This window comes from Seriola lalandi, unplaced genomic scaffold (genome assembly GCF_002814215.2).
Source record: "Seriola lalandi dorsalis isolate HSWRI2012SDOR001 ecotype SW California unplaced genomic scaffold, Sedor1 jcf7180002054412, whole genome shotgun sequence".
Taxonomy (NCBI): Eukaryota; Metazoa; Chordata; class Actinopteri; order Carangiformes; family Carangidae; genus Seriola; species Seriola lalandi.
In genome coordinates this window covers 1,216,230-1,241,922 of record NW_019524965.1, presented here as the reverse complement: position 1 = coordinate 1,241,922, position 25,693 = coordinate 1,216,230, and the positions used below count along the sequence as shown (strand labels likewise).

The 25,693-nt window shown below is 41.0% G+C and overlaps 1 protein-coding gene across 7 annotated transcripts in view; it reads left to right on the top strand.

The window, feature by feature from the left end:
* baiap2a (BAR/IMD domain containing adaptor protein 2a) overlaps nucleotides 1-25,693 on the top strand; it is a 53,390-nt gene that overhangs the window by 15,268 nt on the left and 12,429 nt on the right. For all 7 annotated transcript variants that reach the window (XM_023410063.2, XM_023410065.2, XM_087175088.1 and 4 more), the window contains exons 3-6: nucleotides 1,820-1,906; nucleotides 15,199-15,260; nucleotides 16,307-16,378; nucleotides 19,105-19,242. In XM_023410063.2, the coding sequence (XP_023265831.1) occupies nucleotides 1,820-1,906; nucleotides 15,199-15,260; nucleotides 16,307-16,378; nucleotides 19,105-19,242 (359 nt within the window). The remainder of the gene's footprint in view (nucleotides 1-1,819; nucleotides 1,907-15,198; nucleotides 15,261-16,306; nucleotides 16,379-19,104; nucleotides 19,243-25,693) is intronic.

The window sequence follows — 25,693 nt, the reverse complement described above, 5'->3', positions numbered from 1 at the left end:
GGGGGGGGGGGGGGGGGGGGGCACTCGGCTCTTGGGCTCTCAGTTCTCAGGTGTTTCCCCCAGCAAGAGAAGAAGGTGGAAACACGCGGCGTCTTCTGCCGTTGACTCAGCTGTAATTGGGATTAGCATTAGCATATGTCCCTCAGCCTTGGAGCAGAACTGCGAGGCTTCCAGCCTGGGAGACTTCCTCTATATCGCAGGGCTGCATCTGTCTGCTGGAATTAGCCTGCCCCTGCCAGGCTATTGTTGCAAATGTGTCTCTCACCTGGCAGCTGTCTGCAGGCACAGGGCCCATCTGTCACCTGGACTGCTGTTGAATTCACCTCCAAAAAAAAAAAAAAAAAAAAAAACAGTGGCCATTATTCAGTGGAGATGGGCTGATTGGCAGCCCTGTATGGCAGTAGGGCAGAAATCACTGGGAGCTGACTCTGCCCTGTGTGACCTTTGTTTGGCCAGCACAGCAGCAGTCGGAATAATAAGGGCTGAGGTGGTTATTGATCTGGGCAACCAGGAGTCCTCGTGATCTTTATTTAGTCAGCGAGAGAGAAGGAGAGATAGGGCCTGCTGATTAGGATTAACCTCACAGATTGTTTTTGTGTACGCTAAAGATTTGGAGTAGAGGTCAAGCTTTTTGTGTGCATACCACTCTGCACATGTGTGTATGCCGTACGTGTGACACCTTGTTGTTGTGACCCATGACTGCATCCGTTTACAGCAGTAAATAAAGCAGTCGGGTAACACCATGCATTTTTACGGGCATGTGTATCCCTTGAATTGACGCTGTAGAGAGAAAGCTCTTTTGCTCGCCCCCCCTCTAATGAAAAGTCGCGGTGCGGTGTCGGCCACACGACAGCATAACCTGAAACCCAAAGTGCTGCTGAGGGGAACCCCAGTAGGTTGAGGCCTTGTCTACGCAGGTGTATGAACTTTAATCAACAGTCTCCGCAAATGAATGTGTCACCCTGTTGTCCAGTGTTCAGACATATTGACAGAAAAAGATGAAATTGAATGGAAGTGGCCAGTGGTTAACAGCATGGCAGTGCTATTTCCTTGGTGAGATAACAATGTTTTCTCAGAGCTATTGGCTGGCAAAGACTATTTTTCTTCTCTTTTTTTTCGGTTCATTTGATCACAGATCAAAAAGAGCGCAGGAATGGAGGAATGTCTCTGTGCTTTTTATGGACTCAAACTGGCCCATCTGAATTACCACACACTCCCACCCAGTCACTCTGTTCCACGCTCTTATAAACATCTTACCCACTAAACATCTAAACATATTACACGCCAGCATCAAATCTTAATAGACTCACTACAATGTGTGGTACATATGCCACCAATAGACAAGCTCTTAAAACAAAAAACAAAAAGCCTCTAAATATTAAACCTAATGCTCAGACACACCCTGGGGTTATAATAACCCAACTTCTCTTCTCATTATAACACTGAGCCAGAAGCAAACATAACAGAAAAGAGTTTTTAGTATGCAGCTCACCCAGCAAGCACAGATTATTTGTCAGAAAATAATTTCCTCTTTGCAATCAAGCATGCAGAGTGCCAACTAGATGATGTTGAGTAATTGCGCGGCAACATCAGTGTTTCCTTATTTTCTGATGGCGAGAAGCTGTGATTCAATACTTGAAAAAGCATCTGAAGAAAAGCAGAAGGAACCAGAAAGCTTTCCACTGAGTTTACACAAATCTAAAATGTATAATAGTATGTCTTTTTTTTTTTTTTTTTTTTCAAAGTTGAAAAGACCTTTAACTTGATTTTTTTTTCTCTTTTTTTTTCTTTCTTTTTTGCTCTTCTTTTTTGCTTATAGATGTGACATTTGCTGCCAAAGGCTACTTTGATGCTCTGGTCAGAATGGGTGAACTGGCCAGTGAGAGTCAAGGATCCAAAGATTTAGGTAAGTGACTGACATATATCTGATAAACTCTTTTTTTTATATCTTTTAACTCCTTTTATTTTTTTCTTTATTTTTTGCTTCTTCTGTCTTTTTCTGTCTTGGTGTCGCTCACACTGAGGTTCAGCAGCAGCATCAGTTCTTTATACAGTTACATACACGCACACGTCATCTAACATCAACTTTGTGTGTAAAAATGTGGCAGGGGAAGCCAAGTAGCATTCAGAGGGAGTGTGTGGGTTGATAGAGGAGGAGTTTTTTCTTTTTTAATTAGATTTTTTTATTTTTTTTACTGAATCATTGTGGTTTTAAGCAGTTTGTTGTCACATTGTGTCCTGGAGGAAATACATTTTTTTTATTTTTTTTTTTTTCAATTCATGGGCCTCCTTGTGTCAGAGAAATGTCATCAATAGAAAGAAATGGGTAACAATTATGAGTGCAGTGCTGTCAGCACAGTGAGTTGGGAGATGAACATCATTTATTTACGACAGTATCAGGCAATACGTTGTCATGAAGATAAGATTTTAGAAAAGCCTGTTTTTTTTTTATATGACTGGTAGGAGTTTGCCAATTTGACGTGTTTCCAGTTTAAGATGTATTGATTCTGTGTGTGGTGTCAGTATAGCAGATGCCAGACGTGTTGCACTGTATGTGATGTGTGTTTGTCCTGTCAATTAGGTGTATCTGTGTGTGTGTGTGTGTGTGTGTGTGTGTGTGTGTGTGTTTTCATTTTACAAATGTAAAGGTCAATTGAAGAAAGAACACCTGGTCCCCTCATAGTGAGTGGTTTCCCAGGTGATCGGTGTCTGTGAGTGTGTCTGTGTTTGCTGTCGCCAGCCCGTGGGGAAATCAGCTCCTGTTTGAAGAGATTCCCTTTGCACTGATTGCGCTTTCGACAGCTTGATCTGCGTAGAAGTAGCTGTTGATTTGACGGGGCCTTTGTTGCAGTGGAGCTGAGATCCAGTTTGGGTTTCCTCCAGCCCCGCCAACAGGGACTGACATGAAAGTGCTCTCAGGATGTTTTATTCAGCAAGCGGCCCTCTCTCTCTCTCTCTATCGCTATCTCTCTGTCTTGCAGCCTCTGTGAGGTTTTCCATTGATTCTGAAGTTTACAGCAGTACCTCCATGCTGAAACTAAGCCCCGCTTACAGTAGCAAGCTCCTCCAAACCAGACATCCTCAGCTGAACTTGTCACAAAATAAAAGAGAGCAAAATGTTCCTGATCTAACTGACAGCTGATCTAATCTCTCTTTTGCAACACTTTGCCTCTAACAGCAAGAGATCCTCTGTTATTTTACAGAATACTCATTTTCAGACACTCTTAAATGTGTGTTTTCATTTCTGTGTGTGCTGGTAGGTGAGCTGACTCCCCATTACTGTTGCACATATTGGCGAGGAAAGCAAAAATGCCAATTTTGGAAGCTGTGTGTGTCTATATGTGTGTATATATATATATATATATATTCATATACTTACACACTCATTGAATATATATATATATATAAATATATATATATATATATACACTGCACTCACCTCTTTTGTCACAAGTATGTATGAGGGAACTGAAAACTGATTCCATTTTCAAAAGCCCTGCCTGGAGGAAGATCTGCATGGGACTGGTTATTTGAAATGACTCATTGTCCTGGTCAAACGACTCATCTCGTCCGTCTTCATAAATGTCTCTTCTTATCTGTTTGCATGAGGCTACAGCACTGTCTGAATCGCTTTGTGCAGCTGTAAGTTGAAAAGGAAAGGTTGTGATGTAGCTAAAGGAATTAGCTCCTGTTGTTCAGTGTCATTCTCTAGTACAATGTTCCAGCTACACCCAGCACTCCCCTGCCATACCACAGCGGTTCCCAGGGGAAGGATGTGTGCTGTTTTATTTTCCAGCCACCTGTTTTTTTTTGGATTTTTTATTTTTTATTTTTTTAAGTCCATTTTTGAAGTCCACATCCTGTGGTCGATGCCAGTGCCTTGACCTCCTGTCTGACCATGTGCAGGGGTTAGTGCAGAGCTTCCTGTTTGACTGATGGGAGCGCACAGAAATATCCAGAGATTAGAGGAAAAGAGAGTAGTGGAGGTTTGCCCGACAAACCACAGCCTGTGCGCTTATAATATTTACATTGCATTGTTTTCAACGTAATCTTAATTTAGAATGAGTTTTTAAATCTCCTGTTATTAATCTTGTCCTAATCGTATTTTCCTTAAGGGATGTTGCCATGCAAAGTATTTCAATTGTTAATTATAAAGTATGTGTGAAGAAGTCAATTTTTCACACTAACTTTGTGTCTCAATAGCTAATTTCACCTGCTTTTAATGTGCGTATCGATGGAGATTTTGAAAACAACTTTGCATCCCCACTAAGATGATATAAAGGCTTGAAGAGTGATATATTTTGGTCTCCCAAGCCTTCAAACTCAGTTAATTCTATTTTAACTCCAACCAGGCTCCACTATACTGTCCAGATTTGGAATGGCCTGACTCTAGAAAGGGATAGAGATGGACATCACATTAGGAGTGACCTCATAGACACTACATCAGTTATTTTCCCCTCTATACTCAATCAGATCAGTAAGATGATTGACAAGTTTGCATCATGACGTACGGAGCTGATTGGCTGATTATCCTAAAAAGACACATAGTGACTTGTTTCTCTGGCCTGTCTGTATGTACACACGCTCACACACGTGTATGTGCATGTATGAGTTTGAGCTCTTGTTGCGCCTCTTTAAAGCCTGATAATTCCACAGTGGCTCAGTAAGAGACGGGCTGCAAATGGTCCCACCTACACACCTAAGAGTCGGCAGCTGCTCTCCATTTCTTTCTTCCTCCCCCCTCTCTTTTTCCTCCTGTCCTTCGCTCGCTCACACACACACACACACACACACACACACACACACACACACACACACACACACAAACATTGTGCTTAAAACGGGATGAAATTACCTCGTGATATAATGCCCTCTGTTGCTGTTTTCATAATCAACACATCAACATGCACTGTACTTGAGTCTTAATTCATTCCTTTAGAACACAGTTTGTTCCCACAGGAATCCACCCTTGTATGTGCATGCTTGTTTTCATGCCTATTATAGTTACATGGTTGTGTGCATTTTCTGTGCATAAATCTCCTGTCATTTCTATGTGTTTATACAGTACGAGTGCTCTTCTAATCCACTTGTGTATATCTCTGCCTAAAGAGACTCTCTCTTTCTCTCTCTTTCTCTCTCTCTCTCTCTCTCTCTCTCTCTCTCTCTCTCTCTCTCTCTCTCTCTCTCTCTCTCTCTCTCTCTCTTTTTCTCTCTCTCTCTCTCGCCAGCCCCACTACTCCCACACACTCCCTCCCACATATCCTCCTCTGGTTGAGCTAATCATCGCCTGTCACTTTGCCACCCACACACACACACACACATGCATACACATGCACGCATGCATGCTAACACACACACACCTGCTCTCCCTTCCTCATTCCCCTCTCTTTCCCTTCTCTCCCTCTGTTTGTGCCATCCTCCTCTTCTTTTATCCCTCTTCATGTAGAAGGAGTGAGCACTTATATTACCTCAGTGACATTTGTGGCTTTTCCAAGCCTTCCAGGGAAATACAGGAAATGTTTGTGTGGCTGGAGATATTTATGACAGTCCTAACCAACCAGCTCTGCTCCATTGTGTTTATGTTCCTCTGAACTAAGAGGCTCCACGCCTGCAGCCATGGAGACATGAACTCCTCTTTTTGTTTTGATTTGTCATCATTCCTAGAGCTCTTTTATCTTTGTAGTGACTGACAGAAGCTCAACCAATCAGCCAACTGTGCCGTTATACAAAACGCTTTTGATTGGCTCAAAAGTCAGGTGACTCAGCTTGCTTGCATTCATACTTTTTTTTTTTCTTCATATCAAATCAAAATTCACTTCAATACCTTTATTGTTACTGTTACAGGTGCACTGAAGCTACATCAACTGACGAATACAAAACCATATCCAATATAGGAAAATGAAAACAATTAAAGTAAAGGGATTCAAAAAAAAAAAAAGTTGACATAAAAGACAAAAGGAGGAAGAATGTATCAGTATATAACTGTATGTACAACATACAGATACAAGTAGTATATATAGCACAAAATAATAACAGTGCAGCACTAATTCAACCAAATTAATTAGTTTGAATTAATTTAAACACAGCCCCCTACCCTTAAGCTTTGATACATATTTAATGTCTGTGATGCCTGCACTGCTTTTTGCGCAAAAAGCTAATGTTATTGTTTAGCAGTTTAATTTTACAATGTCAGCAAACAGCCCTTATCCCTGTCCAAGATTTTTTCCATCAATCCAGGTATGGCGCTCAAATGTTTTGGTGTCATGATTATCCATTATCATTCTTTTTAGATATAATCACATATAATCAGATATAATGCACTGGTGCAACAGAATAGCAAAGCTGTCATACCCTACATACTGAAGGCAGATAGATTTCTGGCTGCAGGCTTGTTTTTCGACTCGCTGGTATGGTCAGCCTGTTCTTTTAGTGTCCTCAGGTGAAGTAGAGTTGAGAGCTGCTCTGTGCTCGGCTGGGTGTGTTCCACAGTTCTGTCCTACATGGCTAATGTTACACTGAAGAGTGAAGTACTGAGGACTATAGCCTAATTCTAACACATGTACAGAGCCCGGCCATGATGTGTTATACTGAACTATACAGTATGTTGAATTGCAGATTGCTTCCCTTCATCGTGACCTCTAATTAACAATGAAATAAACTCTCTGTCGAACGTTTGACAGAATAATCTGTTTATAAGAACCCGAACAGGAATGTGCGGACAGTTCAGTCTCCCCAGCCAGAGGAAATCAAATAACTTTCTAACCTCTTATCGACTTGTAACCTTGCTAATTGCCACGTTTTAATAACACATGTATGATTCAGCACAAAGATGTGTCTTTTGGGAAATTACATGCATTAGGAAAAAAAAAAAAGAGGTTATATTAAATTGTAATTCAAGCAATGGATTGCTTAGGTTGCTGCTGGGGAGAGGGCCCATTGGGAGGAAAAAATAAAAAAAAACACTTCATAGCCCGCCCTGTAAAAAGGTTCACACAGGGAAAAGGAGGCTGCAAACTGATGTAGTTAATGAATCTAGGACATTATAAATTTCTGCGGGTAAATGGAAGCTGTCCAGGAGGATAAATGACATCTGTTGTTAAGAGCAGAGGTTAGCGGTGGCGGATGAAGTGTATTTGAATGAGCAACCCACACCCGAGTCCACACACTGTATACATGCATATATATCTCTCTCTGTCTGTCTCTCTCTCTGTCTCTCTCTCTTTCCCCTCTCCATCGCTCTGTCTTCAGTCTGGCCTACCTCACTCCTCCTCCAGCACCTGTCCCTGTTTAAATGAGAGCAGAGGAGCTCTTTTCTTAGCTCTGTGCCACCATCCCAGGGGTCCCTGCCTTCTCCTGCTCTATTTCTGAGGCACGCAGTGCATGATGGGAAGCCAGTGGCCCCCACGCTCTCCGTCTACACACATTCACATTGCCCTTCATTTGTTCGTGGCAGTGACGTGCTGAAGGTGAGCTGCGATTGACATGAGCAGGAGTGCACAGACATCTCTCTCTCTCTCTCTCTCTCTCTCTCTCTCTCTCTCTCTCTCTCTCTCTCTCTCTCTCCGTTTACTTCAGATAAGTACATGCAAGCATGCACACTTGTCCAAATAATTGATGTATTTAGTTTCTTAACAGGTTAGGTTGGCATGCATCAACACAGCACTACAGTCAGTGCCAGGCAAATGTGAAAGTGTGGTCAAACCAGTACGTCCACATTTTGGATGATTTAGTGTTGTGTGCAAACAATGCAAACATTTTTGTAGAAGTGTCTCTTTTCTATAGTGGAAAAAGATTGAGATCTGCAATGTAATGGTTGTATAATATTAGACATTATATGTGCTTTGTTTTGCACATGTGAAATCCAATGTGTATACTGTGTGTGTGTGTGAAATCTGATAGTGGCATCAGCTTTGTCTTTTTTTTTTTTTTTTTTTTTTCCCAATTCTGCACTTTCAGCATTCAGTACTTTGAAAATTAATTAAAATCTAAATTCTGGATTCAGTCTGCACCCTCCCCTGTTAGTCTCAGTATGCACACATGCACACAGTGTTAGGGCCATACAATATTGATGACATGTTCACGGAATGTAAAAGTTGTGACAAGAATTGTAATATTTGGCCTCGGGCTGCCCTCACCTAGGACTTTCCCTGTCAGCTGGTTGGTTCAGCCATTTGTTGACTGATCGTTGTACTGCTATGATATTAATTCAGTTATTTAATTTTTGGGGGTTTTTATGGAGGGAGGGAGTGGCATCAGAAAATGGTTTGAGGCCAGGGCTGAAACAGAATGTTATAAGTAACATTGTATAACACTGTGCTGTACAGAACATCACACAACTTGTAATCACAACACCATATAGAGAGAAACACACGGTTTGCACAATTGAACACAACATGCCGTTAGCGAGGTAATTTAGCTTCCCCAGTCCCCACAAACTTTAATATGAACCTAATAGCACACATATTCGTTTATATAGGCTATCTAATTAGAGCGAGTGGCTGTGCTAATTGGCTAACATTAGACTACTTGCATCTTTCAGATGATAAGGCATGTTTGAGCTGGATAAATGAGTGGTGAATGTTTGCTTGCAGAGTTCTCATGTGGCCTTCTACCCTCTCGAAATGATCCCACACTTTGGGTTTCCTATCCCGCATATGTGATTACTATCTAATAACTGCAGAGACCACCCACACAAGCAGTGTCTCTCCATGTCACCATTTCCTGTGGAGGTTTTTTTTTTTTTTTTTTTTTTTTTTTTCCTGCAACCAACCGACCAATTAAAACTTGCTCAACTGCGACTCTTTTCATCGACTAGCATTCGATCGACTATTAAGGAGCAGCCGTAATTTGCTCCTTAAATGCTGAACAATTTGATGTGCGACCTGATTTGCTGAGTAAGGGCGCTGCTCGATGGTGAAATACCATATATACCTAGAAAGCTGTGTGAAACAACATCCTGTCTACCATTCTCCCTTCACTAGTGCATATTCAGACTTGAATACACTGCGTTTAGCCACCCTTGCTCACCCTGGTTTCTTAGGGCTAACTTGCTGGATCTAATGACACACACACACACACACACGCATGCATGTCGCAGACTCTGGTTTTTCACTCAGCCCCTCCTTGAATCTCCATACCTCAACAGGTAGCTGCATGACTCTGCTGTTTCTCTTATTGCTTCTACTCAAGTGCAAAGAGCTCTGTATATACAGCTTTGGAGAAGACAGCGCTGTCATTAAAGCTTAGAATGTTGTGTGAGTTCACCGCTGTCTCTTTTCTCTTACTCTGAGGGATTGCTTGTTATTACTGTATTCTCCAGGGATCTTCCCCTATCACTCCACTCTTTGCCTCCCTATGTGTTGCGCTCTCTGTCTGCTTAATGTGCCCTAAAACAAAATTTGTTTCTCTTTCATGTAAAGCTTTCTTCACTTTGAACTTCTTTCTTTGATTTCTTAGAAGACGTTGTAGCAACCAGCGGAGAGACAAAAACACCCTAGATCTTTAAAACGATTCCACACCCATTCACACACACACACACACTCCATAATGTGTATGTCACAGTGAGAGTAAGTGTTCCTGCTCTGAGTGCTGCCATCTTTTTTTTATTTTACTCGTCTCGCCATTACTTGACTTTCTTTCTCCCCCCTTTTCTCCCTCTATGTTTCTCCCAAGTTTGTCAAATCAATCAAAGCACTTGTAATTCATCACTTATGCTGTCAGCGACAAGAAAAAGCAGTTATCCAAAGGGGGTTTTGTGCTGCAGTAATCAAAGTTTCTCTCAAGAGACTTCCTTTTTTTTCTTACTTTATTTTTTTATGAGAGTTGAAGTCATGACCTACAATTGCTTTTGCAGCCCTGTGCAGGTTTCTGCGAAGTTATTAACCTTGTACTGTAAAATAAAATCTTTCTTTTCAATCAGGGGAAACCATGTGAACAATGTAAGAGAAGTTTATATTTCATGTGAAGTCGAGCTTCAGATGCTGTTTTTAGCTGTTATTTTCCTGGTGTGATAATCCCTAACCTTGCTGAGCCTGACTACATCCAATGACCTCAGCAATATGATAAATGAAGCAGCGCCCTGAGACATGCCTCTGGACCGATCAGAAACATGCAGCATGTTAAGACATATTGGCTATTATCAGCTTTTGCTTAATAAGAGAGCAGGAATTCATGGACTGCAGATCAGATATATTATAAAACATTTGGTTGATGTTTCCTTGTTGTTAAGCTTCATGTTTTGCTTTAGCCCAGTACATAGCCCCACTTCTGGGGCAGGGCCTTGTACATAAGTAAAACTACGGCTTCCATGAGGCTTTAACAACAGTCCTCTGACTAAGATTCATCATGACATATGTTTTTGCTCTGCTTTTATTTTATCTTTGTTAAAATGGTGAGATGTTTCAGTGTAATCGCCCCTACAGAAACACTGTGTCATGTTTCAGCTTTTTGCTGCTACAAAACGTATTGTGTGGTTGAGGCTTGTGGAACAGCAGCTTTAAAACAGGACCGGGATTGTTGCTCATTGATACCAGATGGTTTGGATTTGCTGTGCACTGTACAGTATTATCCGGCAGACAATGCACGGCAGCCTATACCGGAGACCTTCTTAGAATAAATGTAAAGAATACTTGCAAAATTCCTTTGGCCCACTTCTCTTCGGCAGTCATACGTTTGTCCTGTTAAAGCCTTCATTATGGCCTAAATGCATGACACCATTGCTGGACAAACTTATATTAGGCTACTAGGTTGAACAGCTGTGATGGCTGAGTGTCCATTTTTAGTAACATGTCATATACTGTGTATGAGTAGTTTTGAGAGGCTGATTTCAAACTGTTTCTCACATGTGTGTTTGTGTGTGCTCAAGAGATGGATTGAAATCTAAGCTAATCTAAACTTCCCTCACTCCCAGACTAACTGTGTTTATCTGTTGTTTTTTCATGGGGTGTGTACGTACGCACATGTACACAAACACACACATGCACACAATCACACAGCCACCCAGACTCTCAGCTATTATCTGCGTCTCGCACATTATCCCGCTGCCGCATTATACTTGCCCACTTGTTTGTATCCCCTGTGAATTAGGCAGGTTTTAACACCCCTGTACTTTTTAGCCACACACTGTGCGCGCACATAGACACACACACATACACACGTACATGTACTTTACACAGACTTACACAGGTGGGACTCACTCCGCTTTCCTCCCCAGGGAAGTGTAGATGCTGATGTAATGCTAGCTGATAGTAAGGGGTGGAGATCTTTGAGCAGCGTTTTGTAACACAGCACTTTGCAGCTGCTGCCCCTCATCTTGCAACTTCTCCCATGGCAACGACCCTAGCATTATCCTGCTTCCATGACAACCCGTAGTGAATCCGGCTTGACCTTCACCAGTGATTCAGTGTCTCTCCATCCACCTCCATTCTCTCCCTCCCTCCATCTCTGTCTCTCTTGTTCTCTCTGTTCAACACTGCAAACTTCCACTTTTTATTTTTTTTTTCTGCACCATAGCCCACATTCTGTTATTCAGTTTTTTTGTTTTTTTTTTTCTTTCTTTTTCTCTACCTGTGTGGGTGTATCATTGCTGCGGTTACACAAGCAGTCAATATATCTACACAAGCTGATGTCATACTTCAGGGGACAGTCTGTTCATATGCACCCAGGTCCTGTGTCCATGCTTCCTCCTCTGACTCAGTGGTTTAAGCTAACGGGCGTGTGGCTGCTTGTTGCTGTGCTGCAGGTGTAGATCAACCTGAGCTCACCTCCCAACAAAGGGACTATTGTTTTCTCTCAGCCAGGGGAAACAGGCGTGGTTGAAGTGAGCTGGGAAATATTGATACAATAATGAATCTTTGAAGGTTTATTTACCTGTGTGTGTGTGTGTGTGTGTGTGTGTGTGTGTGTGTGTGTGCGTGCGCGTGCATGCATGTGTGTGTGGTCATGCATATGTGTGCGAGAGGCTTTCGGTGTGTGTTCTTGATTTTGTCACTGCGGCGATCGACCTGTCTGTCATGTCGCTCGTAGCTGGTATGCGGATATCCGTGTCAGGCTGGTAGCTCTCGCATCAAGTCTCTCAGGTTGTGTCATGCCTGCCAAATATTTCCTGTACGAAACAATAACATTGCACTACACGTTCAGATTTTCCACATTATCCCTCTTTATTGATTCTTGATTGAATTCTCTGCTGTTAACTGCTTGTGAAGGATGCAGTCCAATTTTCTGTTACTGTTGTTGTGTGATATGATATCAGAGTTGCCATGGTAACTATTTGCATCTCCAAAGTCTGATTTATTTATTTATTTATTTTTTTTTCATCCATCCTTTGGTATCATACATTGTGCAGTAACTAAACTGCAGATGACAAGATGAGATCTGTCGCACATTCATTCATTCTTTACCTTTCTGGCTTCTTGCAAAACACCCTGTCCTACTGCCAGTTTACTTGATGTGTGTATGCGTCCGTGCGTGCGTGTGTCTGTGGTACAGTGATGGCTGCTCATTTGTTAATTGATCCAGCTAGTTGAAGCCACCAACAGGATGCCAGGGTTTCTAAGCCTGAAGGGCTGTGATCAGGGATGAGTATCTGTAAGCTGCTTAGCGGGCCTGCTGGGAACTGACAGGAAGCTTTGGCCTGCCTCTCTGCTCCTGTGAGGTACAAGATCAGCAGGCAGGTTGCACCATGGGGAAAAAGGCCTGGCTGTCCTGTGTATACAGGACTTGTAGGGGCAGTGACTGCACTGAATTTAGCATGTAATGGAAAAAAAAAAAAAAAAAAATCTGTTGTCATTATGTTTGATTTTGCTGCACACACTTCACACACGTTTCTGGGAATGAACAGGTCAACAATTGGTTCGAATAGCAATTTACTAATTTGCAAAAATCATTATTAATAGAGTTTATAGTTAAACCCTTACTTAGGAAAAACAGTGACAATGATTGACAGTATTTAAAACATTGAATAGATGGTTTATATAATGATACACTATAATGTAATTGTAAGCAGATATAAATGTTTGTTGATGTATTTGTGAAGAACTACACATGTGGTCACCCTTAATTAAAGGCTGGTGTATAAACAAATAAGGAATGACAAAGTATTAAAACATAGTTGGTATGAATGATATGACGTGTATCTTTATAGGAGAAATGATAATTGTTGTAAATCAATAAACACTTAAAATGTCCTTATCTGTTTACAACTGCATTATGGTTTGTCATTAACCAGTGATTGGAATTTACTATATACAGCTTATAAATGCTAAATAGGGGGGTTAAAATAGAGTGATACCAACTTCATAACAAAAAACTACTAAAGTACAATTGTATTGTTTTGCTCTTGTTGTTGTATTGCTGTATTGTACAGAATGTTAATCACTGTGCATAATGTATTTTCCCTGCCTTATATAGTCTAAAGCTACAACCTGCTTCACTGCATTTATGCCCCCTTCCTTTTTTGTTTCCTCCTCCGTCACAGTCACTTCAGTGTCGTCTGTCTGCAGCGATTTGCATTGTACGCGCTGTCTGTTGAGACGGAGACCACTCCAAAGCCCTTTGGTGACGTCTATTTCGTCTGTTTCTGAAACCACATAAGCAGAAGTTCTTAATTTCACTGATGAGGCATTCTGAGAATGAGGTTGTGAGGTGGATGTACTTTTACAGGTCAGCTTTCAAATGAGGACACTGCAGGGGGTGGGAGGTGTGTGTGTGTGTGTGTGTGTGCGTGTGCGTGTGTGTGTGAGAGAAATGAAACAAAATAAACACTATGCAGCTTATATTCAGCCATAAATGTCCAGGAGTTTTTTTTAAGACAGTTTACTACAAAGTATTAAAGGTCCCATATAGTATAAAGTAAGATGTCCATGTCTTTATTTTTCTTATAAAGTGGGTCAGGTGCTATATTGATACTGTATCAAAGTGTGCAATTCACAGACAGAGTTCACACAGCCCGACTTCTATAACTTTGTGATGTCATAACTAAACAGTCACAACCCTCAGCTATGCCTACAGCACATCCTACCTGCTGTAATTTTATTTGATCACTCAGAAAACAGACGGACCTGTTGTTACCCAAGCTCCAGGGAGAAGCCCGAAAGGGGAGATGTAAAACTACATTGAGATGGTTTTGGCTGCTAAAAACCACAAGGATATATTCTTATGGATATCGAAAACACCAGAAAATGTATAATATGGGACCTTTAATGTCTGCAGTAAGACAGTGATGGATCATATTTTGTCTAGCTTTCTTTTATTGACAGATGTATCTGTCCCCACTCACTTAAGCATACTCACTAAAATCAATATACAGTATTTTGAATATAATGTTTCTTGAATAATTAAATGCAATTAATACAAACCAATCCTAGCTGGTATCAGTGTTTTTACTAAGAACCAAGTAAATAACTCGTATGTAAGAAGTCAGACGGAGCTAAACCTTGAGGGGCTTTGGACCTTTTGGTCAGGGAAATGTGTGTGTCTCATTTTTCTGTAGTTTTCACACTGTCTTTCTACCAGGTCTCTATATGTATATGTGTCCTTCGCTCAATGTAGCTCTTTGTGTTCCTTTTCTTGACAATGCACTGCTCATTCAGAAGAGGCAGCCTGTAGGTATATGACAATGAAATACTCTCATGAGCTGCATGACCCCCTTATCTCCCCCCTTTTGGTTATTACCTTTTTATGTGGAGACTTTAACCTTTCTTTCAGGTGTTTTTTTATTTTTATTTTTTGTTTTGTTCTAGAAATCACATTGCCTGATGTTAAGATTAATCAAAGAAAGAAAGGCAATATCTTTGATCTCCATGAGACATCAGTACTTACACGCTTGAAGAAACAGAATTTAATTTTAAGTTTGTTTCCTTCAGCTTGTTTTTTGTTTTTTCTCACTTGCCATCACTCCGTGTTGTTTCATTTTCTCTGTTTTCTGTCATCTTGTACCCCAAAAAAAAAAAAAAAATCTTTCATCTTGTACTTCATTGTCCCAGTTACAAGTCACTTGTCCTTAACTGTATGTTTGTGTGTCTTGTATTACTGCATGAGCATTGCACGCTGGGGTTTCTTCCATTTCTCTCTCTTGCTTTTCTTCCTTTTTCTCTCCCGTTTCCTACCTTTTCTCCTCTTTATTTCTCTGCAGTGGATGTGCTTGTGCTGTTGAGTGTTGTTGATGTGCTTTCTCCCTTTCTCCCTCTTTCTTCTGTGCAGGGGATGTGCTGTTCCAGATGGCTGAGGTCCACAGACAGATCCAAGTGCAGCTAGAGGAGATGGTTGGTATTCTGAGCTCAAAGGGTTTTTAGTTTTGTGGTTCAGCACCACAGCACAATACATAAAACTCGGGTTATGTAAAATATTTTAACAATAATTTAGACATGGCTACAAGCTATTCCAATAGTAATCCATTTTAGTCTGGCCGTATGGCCCTGTACCCCATGATGCTCCTGAACAAATCTGCCCAGCTGTGACACAGATTTGTCCCTGAGCACCCGAGCCCCTGTGGCCGGCACGTGAAAAACATGGCAATTAAATGAACAGACACGCTGAGCTCATATAAATCCAAACTGCTAACTCAGGAGGTGGCTGGGGTAGCCGAGTGAGTTAATTGAACAGTATTGCATTCTGGGTAATGTGCTCGTTTGACAAGTTATCCACAGTCAGTATTAATTTTATTGCTGTGCATCTGGTACAGAAGAAAGCCTGGATGTAGGTGCTGATCATGAGGGTGCCCTGGAGCTTGAGAACCCCGAGTTCAACCACAGATCAGCTACTCCCTAAAGGACCAGTTCATATTTTTTTTTCACAAAGTAATTGACTATATAATCATTCCTGTCCTCTAGACTCCATACTTTGAGCATAAAAGTCACTTTGTTTACTATGTTCATTATTTTTCAATTAATGATTTTGATTTAAATGTAGAATAAATAGACACTTTGCTGTATATCATGCACATGTGTTGCTGTTACATGCCGAAACCAGCAAAGTTAAGAGAGTTCTCTGGCCCAAGAGAAATAAAGCAGCAGAAAACTGGATGTTAAAGCATATAAGAGCACTGATGTTATGTGTAACAGTACATAGCAACGAGTGTCAGCAGATCATATATCTAAAATATTATGCTAATTTGGGATTCAGTTCCTCAGGCAAGTCAGTTTTCAACCTAGTGAGTAACTCATGGTAATAACATGTTATTTAATAGCTTATTGATCTATTGTGAACAACTTAGCACGGCAAACTTTTACTCTGTTGATCTGTTAATGATTTTGCCATTGAAGTGACTATGAATATCGTGTTATTGAAGTGTCTTTGTGCTTCCTCCCAGTTGAAGTCCTTCCACAACGAGCTGCTCTCTGAGCTGGAGAAGAAGGTGGAGCTGGATGCTCGTTATCTGACCGTGAGTATCTGATCGGCTCGCAGCCTCAGTCCAATAAGTGCCCTCCATGTTTTTTTTATCTCATTGTAGTGCTTTTATATTATGTTCCATCAAATCTGTGAAGTGGTAACAGAGATGGAGGTGAAACTGTGTTCGTTAACATCTGGATCAAAGTCCGTTTCTGACACAATTACAGGATGTGTCAGTGAAAAGATGCTTTGAAAACAACATTTCATGTCTACTCGCCCATCAAGGGTAGACTTATTATAATAAACCCCTCCTGGAGAATGTGTGTGCATGTGTGTAAGGACTGTGGAGCTGGTCTACATGTGATATCTTTAGAATGAGTGGGTTGCAGCCTGAGTGTAGCGCAGCACTGCTGTGCATTGTTTTGGGGGATGGGATAATATCGCTATTATTGTTTTGTATTGTTGGAAGGAGCACGTTATGAGCTGCGTCGGCTCACAGCTACTCACTCACACACAAAAACACACACACACACACAGTTTATATAATTTTGCATTTTTAAATTAAATAGAAACATTGATTGTGAGTCTTTTTCGGCTTCTGGCCTCGACTTAACAAAGGAGACTTATGGGTAAAAGCAGATGCCGTCATGTTGAGATCAATTTAAAACCATGTAAAGCATCTCTGTGTTTCTTTGACTCCATACTCATCTGCCAAAGTTGTGTTTACTGCCTAAATTGATATGAAAAAGTATGAAAAACATTTCATGCTTCCTATACTAGTTCAGATGCATCAGACTTTTCTATCTGGGTGTATCCCTGAGGTTAAAACATCCATCACTTTTAATGAGTTTCTTACAGATCTACCGCAGTGATAATAGCAATCATTTTGCTTCAGACTTTGTGAGTTAATCATCTGAAATTTTGACTTAGTCCAAAAAGACTCAAAGGCAAGCCTGCTGTTTTTTTTTTTCTTTTGTTTTTTCTAGAATGAGTGTGTGTACTGTTCCCAGTGGTGCATCTCTCTCTGTTCTCCCTCCGTCTCTGCCTCTCCTCTCTTTTGTCTCACATAATGGCTCGCATGGGGTTTTACAAGACTGTGCAGTCATTACACAGAGGTCAGAATTCGGGCATGAACCTAGAATTCAAAAAAAAAAACAAAAAAAACAAAAACAAGATATAGATTATCAATAAAGAAGAGCATTTCTAGCAGATCAATCTTTTAAGAACAATGGTCAGATTCTCCAAGTGTACCAAAGTTCATCTACTGTCCACTCCGGCTCTAATCAGATTCAAACACACTAATTATCTGTCTGCAGTCGTAGCCAGTGATTGAGAGTTGCGGGTTCGGGAGCTGACAACAAAACTCAAACGGGCTTTTGCTTTGTTAATTAGGAGGAACATTCCAGCTCAATGAGGCGGATGCTTGGGATATTATCTTGTTTACCCAATATGGCCCTGCACACCAAAAGAGAACTTTTTCACAACAGCCAGCTGTGTCTTCTCTAATCATTACTATGATCCATGTGCTGGGGATTTTCCACCCGGGAGCCTCGGTTTCTGAGCGTAAAATTGTAAATGTGAATTGCAGAGCAACACTTATTGGTTTAACTACGTTACCTCAAAGACTAGCGGGGAGTGAAAGGATGAGTCATTCATTGTTATTGGGTTGCGCAAAGGCATGTTTTGCTCCGTTTTGTGTGGAAACATTCAAATCAATATTTCAGAGAAGCCCCCGACATGGGGAAATTAATGAACAGAAGATAAAGCTGGAATTTGTTTATTTTACTCGCTAGTCTTTCAGAGGCTTCCAGCCAAGCTCAGGCCTACAGAACTAATACCAACCATCTCTGTTATGAAATCCAAACGCAGCATGTGTCATGGTGTTGGTCTTCTAGTGACACCAGTCAACGGATGCCTAGAGCATACCTGGCTGCATCCTCAGTGTCTTACACTATGCAAATGTGGGTGTTGAACCTTCATGCATGAGCTCTCCTCCGCCAATTTTGCCTGGTACAGAAACCACATGAGCTTTGTCACACCAGACACAGTTACTATAGCAACAGAGCTGGTACAGCCCGGAAACAAAGTTGTTTTTTCTCAATAAATAAATAATTAAATAAGCAAATTAAATATTTTAAATAAATAAACTGGCTGTAAAAGGACCAGGCCAGTCATTTTGCTTGTTCTGAAAATCATACTTTTTTTTCTTTTTTTTTTTCTTTTTTTCTTTACTTTGCAGGCAGTCACTGATTTTTGTTCTTTTCACTGTACTAAGAACATCAAATGGAAATCTGCTTGTAATCAGTCACAGTGGATGTTTTAAGAGACACAATCAGGAGCTTTGCTTTTTCAAAATCAAACCTGGAAGACAAATAATACGCAAATATGGAGCTTGAAAAGAATCATGAATTAGTGTGTTTCTTTAATTAAAACAGATTGGTTTCAGATGTCAAATCCCCCTTTAACATGCCAAGAGGGAGTTTTAAAAACACACAACAGTAATATCACCTCAACAAAAATCGAAGGAGAGATTTTCTGATGGATATCTAAGGGAGGTTTCAAGCCTCTGCAAGATGATGATTCATTACCGCAGTGAAACATTAAGAGTTGTATCCAGTGGCTGTTAGTAAAGTAAGAATTGGTGTAAGATCTTTCAAAAAAAAAAAAAAAGGTTGGCAGGACTGTTATGTATTTGCCCATCTACGTCCCACCCTCTGTCACCTAGACTAATTTGTGGTCCTAATTTCTTCTCTGTGCTCTGCCTGTTGCCCCATGTAGGCTGCCCTTAAGAAATACCAGATGGAACACAAGAGCAAAGGGGAGAGCCTGGAGAAGTGCCAGGCTGAACTGAAGAAGCTGCGCAGGAAGAGCCAAGGCAGCAAGAACCCCTCCAAGTACGGAGAGAAGGAGATGCAGGTGAGTCTGTTGCTGGGTTTTTGTTCAAATATTATATTAGTGCTCAGAATTATACAGCCGTTAGAATGGAGATGTCTCGTATAACCATTAAAATAGATTGGTCACTTCAGAGTTAAATTTCAGTTGTGAAGGGTCAGTGCCTGACAGGAGAAAGTACCCAGACATGGCTATAAAAACAATTCAAGGAAATTAAAATATAAACAAGCCAGTTCCTAGCACTGCTGTGCTTAGTTTTAGCTTTAGAGTTTGTGTGAATGTGGGTGACTGTTGGATTGGAGATTTATGAGTCTTGGTACAAAATAATGACTTTATTCTTTATAAAGTAAAGAGAGTACACAAAACAGCAAGGATGGGGGTGGAGGCGGTGGCGACGAGGTGCCCTGAGTGGGAAGGCAAATAGTGGAGGTTTGATTATGAGTCTTGTGCCCTTGCCAATCTTAAGTACATCTCCACACACACAGTACAGCAAGCACATAGACACACACGAAAGAAAAAATAATAAATCAGCTACAATAATTGATGCTCTGGAAGAGTGTACACATTTACCTCAGTGTGTCCGATGTGTTTCACAGCTTGTGTATATAGCACCAAACAGCTGAGTCAATTATCCGAAGTGGACTAGATTAGATAAGAAATCATAGAATCTTTCAAAATAAAACACAACTCACAGCAGAGTGGTATTTTTCACATTTTTTAAAGATATTTATTAGTCAAATAGATAAGTTTTTATTTCAGAATTTCTGTGTTTAGTTTCAAATGTATGTGTTTTCATTCAGAAATGTCTCTTCATAAGGCTTGAAGATGACCCCGAAGGCCCACATGTGAACAGTCATGTGAAATACATTATGCTGTTGGAATTTGATGTACAGATTGATAGATGATTTTTGGAGGGCATATAAATCTGCTTTAAACAGCAACCCTGAAAATGTCTTATTTTGGCACACAGTGGGTGTGCTTGTGTAACTGCTGTAACATATGCATGAAATGCTCAAATGCTTTTTATCGAGAGAAATATTTATTTGCAACAGTTTCATTCTTGTGTAGTCGGACGGTCAACACTTCAAACCTTTCAAAATCCTACACAAATGTAATATATATGCATATTTTGAATTTCCATATATGAAATATATGTCCATATGAAGTAAAGTCATGTTTGTGCATAAATGTAAAAATGACATATAGAACCTGTTAGAAACTGGAACAATTTCATGTCTGTTTGTCCAGCTCATACAAACATGTATGTGTATGTCTGTATGCTTTTATTGTAGACATACAGTATGTTATGTAAATATATATTCATTCCAAAGCCTGTCAATATATGTTATTATATATGTAAATATAAGAGATAGACATGTACATATATGTTTAAAATTAATAAGAAATGAATACCAAAATCATACATAAACAAAATTTGTATATTGATATAATAAACTTGCACATATAAAGTTTACATATATTTATATTTATAAAAAAATATATTAAAACATTCATCATATATGTATTTTTAATGAGTGTACATATACAAATTTTACTATGGGTATTTCATATATGTTATAATTTTAGTATATCCGGAAGTGTGATAACAATATTTCCCCTTATAGGTAACATATATGGCAACATCACTCATGATATGGGAGCATACAGTATATGTAATATATTGCATTTCTGTATGGATCCTTATGAAGCAGTCATCTGATTCACAGAGCGCCTCAAAGCAGTGTTTGCTTTGGGCGTCGTCATTCATGTGATTATCTCCATAGCAAAACAACCGCCAACAGAGCAGCTCAGGTGAGATGAATATTGATGAGTTGGAATGAACCTTCAGTGTTAGAAGTAACTCAATTAGTTACCTCTCACATGTACTTTTCCATCACTCGACCGCCTGCTCAACAGGAGTGAGAGAGTGGAGTGGACTGTGTACGCTCATATCCAGATCCCTGCAAAGACGCTCCATCCCTCTATTAACCTGCTCTAGTAGGCATTCACTGTGGTGGTGTTTACAAGTTATTTATTTGTTTGGTCCTGTAACCAGTGTGTCATGTCAAGCTGAGAAAAATGACACAGCAGAAAATGGCGACAGTGTGACTTCACTAGGATTTCACTGTCTGGCTGCCTGGAGGGATGGAGACAAAAATCTCAAGTTAGCAGGTCAGGGCTTGCTCAGTGATTACTGCGCTGCTGTTGGTCTTGCTGTGAAGTGTAGCGGGCCTTGGAAGAGTTGGATTGATTGCTGGACCAGGAACCCGATTCTGCCAACACTTGTGCTCTTTTGCACTTCTGGTTAGATACTAACTGCATTTCGTTGTCTTAGTACGTGTACTCTGTGCAATGACAATAAAGTTGAATCTAATCTAATCTAATCTAATACAGTGTTTTCAAAGACTTCATTGGTTATGAAAATTTTGCGCTTTGCCACTCAGGATCTAGAACAAAACGCCTCCCTCTGTCCAGGGTTTACACACACACACTCACGCGTGCACACACACACACACACGAACACACACACACACACATCTGACCTTTCCTGTCTGGTGTGGTCTGGCAGTGTTGGATTGGTCTGACTGCTGTGTCATAATGAGTTTGTTCCACTGTGTCAGGGGTGTCATGAGGAGACGTTGTGTGTGTGTGTGTGTGTTCGCACAAGTCCAGTTTTGCAACGTTTGGAACAGGAGGATTGTTTGAGAGCACTAAGCCCGTAAATCCCAGTTAAGAACGGCAAGTCGTTACATGTACCTGTCTGTGAAAGGCTACCCTCGTGCTGAATAATTAGGCTTCTGTTAGGTTTCCAGTATGAGAGGAAGCACAGTTTTGAAGCACAGAAACAGGTATATGAATGAAATCTTTTATGGCAAATCAGCAGGAGTTTGTCCAGAAATAAGAAAAAAAAAAAAAAAAGTAATTTGACTAAATTGAAAAATACAAGTAAATTCATATTAGAGGCTGTAATATTCATTACACTCCAAAATAACACACTGTTGGAGTTAATTACTGACAATTTGTTGATGTTCATTTAGAAATTTTTCTTTAGGGGTTATGAAAGGCTAAAGGGGCATTAAAAACAAAAGTGTTGGAGAGGAATGTGCTCAGAAAATGTGCCCTGTGTTAAAGGTTTTGCCTTAATGGTTGTGCTGGAGGAAACCATATGGAGCACATATTCATTTTCTGTTGAATCTATCAAAAGACTTTGGAATTTCATATATTAAAATAGAAAATTTGGGACTGATGGTGACACCAGATGAAAGGTACAAAATCATCGGCAAACTGGGAACCATGAATATCCACAGGCGAGTTCATGGAACTTCAGTCGTTAGATTTCCAGATGCACTGATATGACTGTAGTGTCAGTTAAATTGTATTTTGACCTCACACAGGCACCAAACAAAAGGTGAAGGAGATCATGAAAGATTTTGGACCATATTTCATTGCCAGCAGTTTATATTATAGGAAACAGTATTTTGCTGTGGAGCTCCATAGATGTGGTGATGAATAGACTCGGGGCAAAACATTAGCGCAGCTGAACCCTGAGTAATTTTAACTTATTGGACGTACAGAGCAGCAGCATCACCGCACAATGTTACTGAGGCTGTGTGACTGATCAGTTGGGCCCATCTGTGCAGAGGAAAGATCTCAGCAGGCTCCGCACTCATAACGTACAGTCGTTTAGCACGGAGAAGGAAAATCAGTCTCCCTTTCTCATTTTCAGCCTGCTCACTTTCACTGATCATATCACGGCTGTGGGCGTGTTAGAGAAAAGTCAACTCGTTTGTGCCCGAGTCCTCTGGAGAGAACGAGAGACACACACACACACACACACACACACACACACACACTTACACTCACAGACACAGAGAGAGAGGGGCATGGCCTTGCACTCGCTCCAGAGCTGTGCTTCACGATGACAGCCACCTACTGTAGAAAGGCATAGATAGTTTCTTTCAGACAATAGAAAGCAGTCGAGAAAGTAGAAGTGAAGTTGCTGAGGGGAGCTCAACAATTCCTCCTCCTCCTCCTCGTCCTCGTCCTCCTCCTCCATCTCCGCCGCATCTGTGTTTTTTAGCAGATGAGAGGCACTAAGTTTTTTTTTTTTTTTCTTTTTCATCTCTTCCCTTTTCATTAAAAAGTAAAGTATGTCTGAGCTCAGTCTGGCAGCGGACACAGATGGCGGATGCATTTCATTGATCGCTCTCTCCCTGCTCCTCTCTCTCTCTTCTTTCTCTCCCTCACTTTTCGCTCATGTCCCACCCACTTCTCTGTCTGTCTCTTTTGTCCGTCTTCCCTCTCGTCCCTTTTCTCTTCTGGCTTCAGACTCTTTCTCTGTGCCATCTCATCAATGTGTAAAGCCCCTGCCAAAATGCTAATCATCTCATTATGTAGCTCAGTGGAGTGGACCAAGGTGCCGTCGAAAGGGGCTTCATCTAGATAAACTCCTTTTGCGCTGCGCAGGCTGTTAATAAAGGCCCAGACAGATATAAAGAGACAGAGAGACAGGAGTCTGAATTTATGTCATCAGATGTTTGATAAGCTCTGGGGTTTCTTCAGCAGATTCAAACGAGGAATAATGGCTGGATATATCCATACAGATGCAGGAAAAGGATAAGCATTGACAAACACACACGGCAGATCCATGCAGGTACTGTAGGTGTTGGTGCTTTCTGTGGTGCCCTAGAGCGCTCCAATACAATTCTCTTCAATCCAAAGAGTGCTGATGATGAAGGAACAGAAGAGCAGACCTAAGCAGCTCTCAACTGTACAGGAAAATGCTTTTGAATCCCCACAGGAATGAAACGGAGTGTTTAGTTTTGTTGTTGTGAACCCTACTGTATGCTTCGCTGCCTTTTGAAGATTGTGAATCTACCTACCTCCCCACCCTCCCTCCCTCTCTTCCTCCGTGCCTGTAATTACTGGGAACTGTGTTGGTATACAGTGCAGGAGAAAAAGGTAGAATGTCACATCGCTGATGCTTTGTCCCGAATATGTCAGTGCGAGGGGACACAAACATAGAGAAAGGCAGTACTGCTGATCAGACTGTGAGAACTGCATTGACGTGCAGCAGGTTTCATTTATATTCATAACCTTTGCAAAACAAGTCATTCCGGCTATGATGTAACCTGAGGTCGATCAGATATATACGAGTGGCTGGTGTCTGCCCCGGGCTTTTCCCACTTCACACATTGTCTTGGGTTACTTTGGCGACCTTTCCAATGGTTGGAGAATTGGGCCATGTGGATTTTACAAGAGGAGAGGGCACACTGGTTGAGTTGCTCCTATTAGCTGTGCTTAGAAGTGCTAGAGAGGCCAACAGACTGTGAGTCAGAGGCTGCAAAAAAAAGAAAAAAAAAAAGCAGAAAAACAAAAGGGTCACTCCACCACAGAGACAAAGTGAAAGAGGAGGGGAGAAAAGGGGAAGCCAAGTTGGTTGTGATCTTTTAAACGGTTGTTATGTTGCTTCCCTGATGTAACCAAAGAGCCATTCACAAATGTTATTAGCTGAACGTCCAGCTGTGTGTGCGTGTGTGCGTGTGTGTGTGTGTTAGACGTTTCTTCACTACGGCATATCTCTCTCCTCTCTCCCTCCTCTCTTTATTCTCTCTCTGCAGTATAGAGTATGACTCATGCCAAACCAAAATCACTATCTTTAACTTTTTCACAGGAAAGGAAAAGACAGGGAGGAGAAATAAAAACCAAACCAAAAAAAAAAAAAACTTGGCAGCTCCAGTGGCATATCTACAGTAGCATGACTTTGCTCCTCCCTTCATAACCCACCTTGTTGAGACGATGCTCAACTCGGAGCTTTGCCTGTATAGAACCAAAGCAACTAACTGAACCAGTTTCAAAGCATTTAATTTGAGCTTGAGCTTGTACAGAAAGAACAGAATAAGGTCAGGCTACGCTCATCATACTTTCATCCTTTCCCTTCCTTGATTTGACAACTTGGCTGCGCGGATTTGTGTAATGGTGTCGGTGGATTTCTTCCAGCGCTAATGCAAAAGGCCATTTCTCAAGATGTTTGTGTTCAGTATCATTTATTCCTTCGTTGGAATTCCAATGAAGTAACCTCGTGGCTGTTGGCAGTGGGGAAGTAGTGTGCTCTGGTGGTTATTAAGTGAAATGCATCTGCACTGCGTGGTGGCACCAGAGGAGCAAAGCGCAAACGCAGTATAACGTAAAGCTTTTCTAAACTGTGCTCTAATGTGTGGAGAACACTCAACTTGCGGCACCATCAACAACAACATGGATTATGTCAGTTTCCTCCCCACTGGCACTGAGAGTGAAACTAGTGATCCAGTGTTTGCAATATGGCAGGGTTTTCAAGTTGCATGTTGCGACATGCAGTTGATGATATGACAAGCCGGGTTTATATTAAAGAAACCTATGTGTGTATGGTTACTTTGTTCAAATTATATGTGAGAGGTTTTCCCCTTGTGACCTCAAACCCCCCCCCCCCCCCCCC